This window comes from Aricia agestis, chromosome 11 (assembly GCF_905147365.1).
Source record: "Aricia agestis chromosome 11, ilAriAges1.1, whole genome shotgun sequence".
Classification (NCBI taxonomy): domain Eukaryota; kingdom Metazoa; phylum Arthropoda; class Insecta; order Lepidoptera; family Lycaenidae; genus Aricia; species Aricia agestis.
In genome coordinates, this window is record NC_056416.1 from 3,810,815 (window position 1) to 3,818,879 (window position 8,065).

Here is an 8,065-nt window from a genome sequence, read left to right on the forward strand (position 1 = left end):
CTAAAGATTTTTCTCGTAATACTTTTGGTTAATTTGGTTTTATTTTGAGTTATACGTATGTGTAAGATATTATAATTATGAATTTATGAATCAGAGAAACAAACGTGGCATCTTTCAAAACAGAGTTTACACGTATACGAAAGGTTGCAAAAAATGTTTGTTAAGCATTTTTAGCCAGGCTCTCTACAAGAAAGAAAGGCAATTGTATAATTTCGTAAGTAAAAGTTAAATTGGATTGTATACAGCGATGGAAGCAGACTCGACTACTCAGGAAAACTGTTTGAAAGATTCAGATGATATATCTTTGCCATTTACGTGCGATGCAGGGTAACTTTTCAATTTCTCTTTCGATCTCACTTCTTACATAACTTTTACTTAACTAACTTACGTAACTTGCATGTTTGTATTTCCTTAGGGATCTAGCGCTCTACAAGGAGTTTGTTAAGGATAAGGGGAAGAGAAACTATGAAATGCAGTTGGTAGAAAAGTTGCAAAGCCTGGGGCTTATCCCCTCTCAAATTCCTTGCCCGACAAATGGAGAGAACTGTAATGTTGTGTGCAAACCAGCAAGAGTGATAGACAGGTAATTTTATGATTGTCATTTAAATACATTCTGTGAGTTATGAGTAGCAGATCAGTTTGCAGCACACTGAAGTGAAAATGGCTTACAAAAATTATGTTTGCACTTTGTTGATGTGCGCTCTGTATGAGATACACTTATGTATGATGCATATTAATCAAAACAACAATTTAAGCACAGTGAACTATACTTGTATGATCTTAGGCCTTAGTTTCTAGAATGTCATTGCGACAAGAAGAAATCATATTATAATAATAAAGTATAAGTATAAAGATGATCATAAATTGCTTTGGAACTTCAGGATGCAGTGGGTGTGTGAGGGTTGTAGCAAGAGGCAGCCGATACGAACAGGCTCCTTTTTCTTTAAGCTACAGTGCTCGCTGTTACAAGCTCTACAGGTTATTCTAGCCTGGTGCGAAGACTCTGAGCTAGAACCGGCTGCACAATACTTTGGTATGTAATTAAAATGCAATTTGTATAAAATGTATGTACAATACTGGATGACGCCCGCAACTCCGTTGCATTAAGGCTGCCTTCATATTAAGTCACGGCTCGCGAGTAGTGCGTGCGGCTCGTTTTAGTATAGAAGTCGCGTGGCTGCCGCACTACTCGCGACTTAATGTGAAGGCAGCCTAAAATTCATTTATCGAGCGGTAACCATACATTTTTCTGGGATAAAAAATATCCTAATATGTCCTTTCCTGGAATTCAAAGATTTTTCTGAAATTTTATATGGTATCTTCATACCAAATGTCAGAAATATTGGTTCAGCGGTTTGAGTATGAAGAGGCGACAAACAGACAGACACATTTATAATATTAGTTTGGATTAAGTTTTGTTAATTTTAACAACAGCTGTAAATGTTTAGTATTGGTTACTTATAAACATTGTCAGTTGTTACCCTATACTCATTTTGTGTATGAAAGAGAAAGCAGGAACTACAGAATTTTTTAGGCATATTAGACTCAGGAAAATTTATACATTTACATTCTTTTAGTCAGGTTATACAAAACAATCTCACTTGTGATCTCTAGTTTTAAAACACTTTTTTGTTAAAGTATTACAGTAATACTTTATGTATTAATTGAAATCAAATTTTAATTTCATGCACTCTCTGAATCCAGTGCTGTAAGTAATAAGTATAATGAAGAGTTTTAAGTGTTTTTGTTTTTTTTTTTCTGTGATATACATATTATTTATAAGTTGTTTTACTAATTTCCCTTTTTATTTTATTCCTCCTTCTTTAAGACTTAAGTTTCAATAATAAAAAAATATTGCACAAAACATAATTTTCTTAACACACAATATTTTGAAAGCATAAATTAATTAACACATCTTCAAATTCACAGACGTAAAGCTACGAGTTGCAAATCAGATATACGACAAGCTGGATGAGCTGGCAATAGAAGAGCTGCGGAAAACTAAACTTGGTGGTGAAGGAGCTGTTGTGTTGACGGAGATGTACCCGGACTGTCTCAACCGACTGTCACCTGATACCACCGACGCGCCCAATATGCTGCAAGTGCTTATGATAGCTGATACCAAGGTAATAAATAGCCGATTAATTATTTTCTTAATTATTCTATTTAAGACTATGAATAATAAAAATTAAGGAAAGTAACTCTGTCAAAAAACATGTTCTACAATACGTCTTGTCAAAAATGTGTACCTAGGTACACATTTGCAATATTTAGGTTGCCTTGAGCGGTATCAGCCTGACGTTACATGACAGTTCGAAAGGAACCAAATTTAAAACTGTAATATTCATAGATTTAAGATATTTTTTCTTGCAATCTGACTTATTTAAGGAATTTAGCTTGATCTAATGTTGAGTTAGGAAACAGGTAGTTCTGCATATTCCACAACTGCAATTTAAAAAAAAATATTTCTTATAATCTTACAGTTCATTTTATAAAATATATCTTAATATCCTATTGTGTTCACAGCATATACCAACCCACTATCGCCTACATGTTATTACTAGTAATCTGAAGAAAACAAACAGCGAGCAAGCCTATCAGGTACATTCTGAAATATCCAATATAACTTTTTTAATATACAAGTATTTACGGCCTGATAATATAAGCCTAAAAACTGCTTAAGACAAACTGCTTGCTTTTACTACTTTTCTCCATGAAGAACTTCTATTGGTATGACCTCAACTTAGTTTTGATTGTTTATATGTTTTCCAGGCTCTAAAAGCCGAGATAGAGGGAGTGTTGGCAGAGACAACAATACCCAACTCTATGCTGGTGTCGGGAACTCACTTGCCACCTGTAGATGGGACGGTGCCGCTGCAGCATCTGTTGCAGCAGTGTGACGCTGATATGCAGCATTTCCGTGAGTGTTACATGCATTTTATGCACATTGCATTCAATGAAATATACTCAAATCAAACTTTTAGTTCATAACATGTGACAGTCCTTTGAAACAACAAAGACACAATTGGTAGACCTCTGTCAAGTGGCAGGTGGACAGTTGTGAAAGATTTGAATTGAATTAAATCGGGTTAGCGATTTAAACGTTAAAAGTTAATAGACTGTAGAAGAACAGATCATTTTATGATATTAGAAATGGATAACTGATTCTGACTTTGATTAAACTTAGGCGTTAGTGCCATTGAAGCTCAACTCGTTTTGGGATAAAAATAAATAAAACATTACAGTGTCATCGCGCATATGGCGTCAAGCGGCTCGGGTGTGCGGCGCGGCGCGTGCGGGCGGCGGCGCGGCGCAACGGTACGTGGACGCGGCGCTGCACCGGTTGCGTCACACGCCGCACTACTTTGTCGAGCTGCTGCCGATATTGGCCGCAAGGGGACGCTGCTGACGGCAGTTTCACTGAAGAGAGATCTAGGGAAAGTGTTGTGTTGAAACTGGTATGCCTATGGTGGGAATGAAAATTGGACTATTCCCTTTGTCAGTCTGTCACGTTATCAGCTATTGCCTACAAAATATAATTACCCTTTCTATGGTGGTCATACTAAATGTGATATACTGGTGACACTTTTCTATGTAGCAGCCACAGCTTTGAATCAAAATCATAGACAATTCTGCTGAAAATAGAACAGCGGGTGCCGGGTCAGCTGCACAAATTTTTACCACATGAGTTGACATAAGCGATAGTGTTAACCTGAGAGGCAACACATTTGCCGGCGAATAAAGACTGTCCTGTTAGTTAAGTTTACTATGGATTTTCTTAATTACTTTAAAAAACTGTTACCTTTAAAATATGATTTTAGATATAAGAATAATTATGATTATGAATGTATTATGATTGAGAGGTGTGTGTGCCTTAAGTGCCTAAAATAAAACAATGTAACTTGTGCCTTAACATATTTTACTCTGTTTAATGTTTCTCTTTATGTTATGTAAAAGTCTTCCAAGCATTTCACGCAATTAGATAACTGATATTACTAGCCGAAATAAATTTTGATTATAATGTTTTTCTACCAAAGGTTTAAGGAAGTTGAAAGTATAAAGGTACCTAATTATTATACGATTTGAAATTATTTTAACTTCCACTATCAATCTGTGTGTTACTGTTAAATTTCTTTGACGCGACCTCCTCGGGGGGTTCATGCCAGGTCGCATCATCAATGGTTGAAAACCACTGACCTATCATTTTAATTGCACAAATTTCACCATGTAGGATAAGAGCTAGCAACAAAATAGCAATATAGCTAAAATATGTGAGGTTTTTGTGACTATGTGATTTACCTTTTACATATTATATTATATCCCCCCTGTTATCTACTTATGGTTGCTGTTTTAAGTAACTTCCGACTTATCAGACAAAGACAACAACAACAAATTAAGCGCTCTAGGGAGTAATTCAGCATGACATGCATTTACGTGACAGTATCAATTATTGCATAACATGCCGATCGCGAAACGATCATGCATGCATGTCATGCACATGTTGCAGGACGAAAAATTAAACAACTTGTTAGTTTGCGTGTCATTCGCATCAACCACTACAATAAACGATCATGCGTGCATTACAGCACGTAACGCATGTCATGCTGCATGATCGTCTAGGGTCCCTATAACGCTGTGCATTTTTATTAAGGGTTAGTTTTTTTGCTTTTTTGTTAGTTTCGATTAAACATGACGTCTTCCTTTTTTATGTTTTACTTGATTGGTATCAGATATTATTCCTTGATATTATGTTCGTTAAATTAGTTTCTAAGTTTTTAACCCTTTAACCGCCGAGCCTTTGATGATACGTCTTAATTATAATTAAATATAAGTATAATTTTAACTTTTAAGATTTGTTTTAAGTGTACCTTACAGTAAGCTTTAAGTTTGTAAGTATGGTCGTCTCAATGACGTATTTTATGCAACTTCTCATGGTTTAAATAATGTTTTATTGAACAAGAAAAAAATTCGACTAAGTATAGGTACTCTTAAGTTTTATATACCAAACAATCAAATACACTTGTTTTGTGGATTGTAATAAAACTTATGCAAATTAACCCATTTTTTATTGAACCCTGTATTTTTGTCAAAAATATTCAAACGAGAATTTTCTAAAATATAAAAATTCTCCAAATTCACATGGAAAGATTTATTGATAAGCGATTTTTACCGTCAAAACGCTACTGACCAACTTTAGGTAGGTACCTGTTACAATGTGCTCATTATAACATGGAATTAAAACGAATAATACCTGGTTATCTGTTTAGAATCCTAAATTTAGGTTGCTAAATGAGTTGACTGCTTTTAGAATGCTAAATTTAGGATCATAAAGTCGGAATCCTAAATTCAGCCTTCAGGATCCCAAATGTAGGTCGACAACCTCAATTTAAATTATATACTTACCTAAATCCTAAATTCCCCTTCTCTCTCTTCTCGATCTAAGGTTGCTTTACAAAACTTGGCCTGAGTCCTGACCACCTACGCTAATTTTGCGCTAAATCCTGGGTTAAATGATGTTGTTTCTCTTGTTCTCTAAATTATGGAACGAAAAGGCATGATATTTCAACTCGTACATATACGGTACTGATATCAAACTTGAAACTAGTACCAAAGTAACAAAACATGACTTAGGAGAAGGTAATCATGATGATGAAAGTAGCAGTCGAGAAGCTCGCGCCGCAAGTTAACTAGTTTTTTGCTGAGCAATAGATTGAAAGGCGTAAAAACAAGTCGTTTACAGCTATCGCGGCGCGGCGGGCAAAAACAACCTGTCGCGCGACTAACGGGAGACCGCCCGGCTATCTGTGTCGGCTGCAACTGCAACTTGACGGTACTGTTAGACGCAGGGCTAGGTTCTTTTCGAAGAAAAGTAAACGAAGATGCCCTTAAAATACTTGTAACATAGACTTATGTCCAATGAAACCTTTCAAAGCTAAACTTGGAATGGTGGATTATATTGATGAAATGTGCTCTCGCACGTTACCTACTACTTACTTATCTAAATCAAAAAGCCTTTATTGTTCGCTTAAACTTTTAATAAACAACTTTGTTTATTTGAAAACAAAATAAAAACATCAAGAGGACGTTGGCACCGATCTCAGACGGGTTACTGAGTCAATGGGTTACAATACAAATCGTTTCTATTTTAAAAGCTCGACTTTCACCGATTTACATACGAGAACTTCGAAATAAACAACTTCGAACGACTCGGATTAAATTTTTATCTACGGCCTAGATATATTCGATACCAGTCGGGCTGGACCGCATCGGCTGTACCGCTATCTCCGCGAATAAATAAAAGATGCAGCGGGGAAAGGCGGGCACTGCTCAGACGTCGAGATGGTGAACTACAAGCGAGTCGTGTGCGAGGTAGCGCTGCTGCTGCTGCTCACTGCTGCCGCGTCAGCTGCCCCGGCGCCGGACTGCACCGAGCGGCACTACGATCAGCGACAGAACGGGAGCGAGAACTACCGTTTGAACATCGATGGGGTGGTCATAGCCGTCGCGCCGGCTGAATCCCTGCTCGCCGCCGCTTCCGACTTCGATATCTCCGACCTGCTCGAGTTGGAAGACTTCGAGAATTTCCAGAAGCCGAAGCCGCCCGCGGAGCCGTCGAAGCCCGAGAAACCAGAAGAGTCGAAGCCCGATGACTTCAAGCCGGAAGAAAACAAACCTGTGGAGTTGAGCTCCGCGGAATCCAAGCCTTCGAACTTGAAAAGTCAAAGGAAGGAGGCGTCGCTACGGAAACAGGAAAAGGCTCAAAGGTACATCTTTTAACTACAGTTACAGGATTTTTAGGGTTCCGTACCCAAAGGGTAAAAACGGGACCCTATTACTGAGACTTCGATGTTTGTCCGTCTGTCTGTCTGTCTCCAGGCTGTAACTCAATAACCGCTATAGCTAGACTTCTGAAGTTTTTACAGGTTGTGTATTTCTGTTGCCGCTATATCAAAAAATACTAAAAAAATAAAAATAAAATTAATATTTAAGGGGGCTCCCATTCAACAAACGTTATTTTTTGGCCTTTTTTGTTCGTAATCAATAATGGCAACAGCTAGCCACTTGAAACACATCACAAGGCCTTAGTTATATTATTATGTGTACTTTAATAATTAATAATAATCTGTGTTAGTAACGCTAAAACTCGAAAACGGCTGAACGGATTGGGCTGATTATTTAGTCTTAAAATATTCGTAGAGGTCCAGCGAAGGTTTTAAAGTGACACGAAGTTCACCGGGACAGCTAGTATTTAAATAAAATAAAAAATTAAGGGGGGCTCTCATACAAAAAAACAAATTTTGGCCTATTTTTCTCGCTCGCACTACTCTCGCACAAGACTCGCACTTGGCCGATTATTTGTATAACACTTGAGCAGAATATTAATTCATTAAAAATAAATTACGAGTTTAATCAAAATGAAAGCAACTTGTTACTTGAATGTTGAAACTTCGTAATGAAGTTTTCACGGACATTTCTATCTAATTTGTAGGTGTTTCTCAGAAAGGAAAATTCTTCTGCAGCACATATTAGCAGATAACAATGTTAAAATTTAATAACAGAGACAATAATTAAGTTATTATTAATTTTAGTACTTATTTACTTTAAAGTGTAACCTCGTAATGCCGTATCAAAGTTAAATATTTATTACTAATGTAATTATTATTAGTCTGACAAAAAAGGGAAGAAATTAAAAACTGGTAACATCGTAGTGTCATCCCTTTTTTCTTAGATTGACTTGAAACGCATGACACTACGATGTTACCAGTTTTTAATTTCTTCACTTTTTTGACAGACATAGGTTATAAGTAGCCAGTAGGTCTACCTAAATAATAAATGGTACCTACTTATAGTTATGGCGATATTCTGTGGTTACGGTACCGATCATTTTCTCAGCTCAAACTGTATCGAATACATTATATTATATTAATATTACTTTCTATATTTTCAGACTAAAACAACGTTTGGCGAGCGTGCTCATCCCCCTGCTGAGGAAAAATCGCCACCACTGAAGACTAACTAGGCCATAATACGAGTGATACGAATGCATTTACTAATTTATTGTAGT

The 8,065-nt window shown here is 36.7% G+C and overlaps 2 protein-coding genes across 2 annotated transcripts; both read left to right on the forward strand.

The window, feature by feature from the left end:
* On the forward strand, positions 1 to 5,051 carry LOC121731962. The gene is made up of 7 exons (XM_042121672.1): positions 1 to 327; positions 416 to 583; positions 882 to 1,033; positions 1,930 to 2,126; positions 2,527 to 2,601; positions 2,773 to 2,920; positions 3,246 to 5,051. The coding sequence occupies exons 1-7, from the start codon at positions 248 to 250 to the stop codon at positions 3,407 to 3,409; spliced, it is 984 nt and encodes a 327-aa protein (XP_041977606.1). The 5' UTR covers positions 1 to 247; the 3' UTR covers positions 3,410 to 5,051.
* A 1,283-nt stretch (positions 5,052 to 6,334) lies between these two features.
* Positions 6,335 to 8,065, forward strand: LOC121731798. Its single transcript, XM_042121435.1, has 2 exons — positions 6,335 to 6,764; positions 7,949 to 8,065. The coding sequence occupies exons 1-2, from the start codon at positions 6,340 to 6,342 to the stop codon at positions 8,007 to 8,009; spliced, it is 486 nt and encodes a 161-aa protein (XP_041977369.1). The 5' UTR covers positions 6,335 to 6,339; the 3' UTR covers positions 8,010 to 8,065.

Coding starts and splice junctions, on each gene's coding strand:
- LOC121731798 (XM_042121435.1), top strand. CDS start 6,340: ATGGTGAACTACAAGCGAGTCGTGTGCGAGGTAGCGCTGCTGCTGCTG. Junction 6,765..7,948: donor AAACAGGAAAAGGCTCAAAG/GTACATCTTTTA, acceptor CTATATTTTCAG/ACTAAAACAACGTTTGGCGA.
- LOC121731962 (XM_042121672.1), top strand. CDS start 248: ATGGAAGCAGACTCGACTACTCAGGAAAACTGTTTGAAAGATTCAGAT. Junction 1,034..1,929: donor ACCGGCTGCACAATACTTTG/GTATGTAATTAA, acceptor TCAAATTCACAG/ACGTAAAGCTACGAGTTGCA. Junction 2,127..2,526: donor TTATGATAGCTGATACCAAG/GTAATAAATAGC, acceptor TTGTGTTCACAG/CATATACCAACCCACTATCG.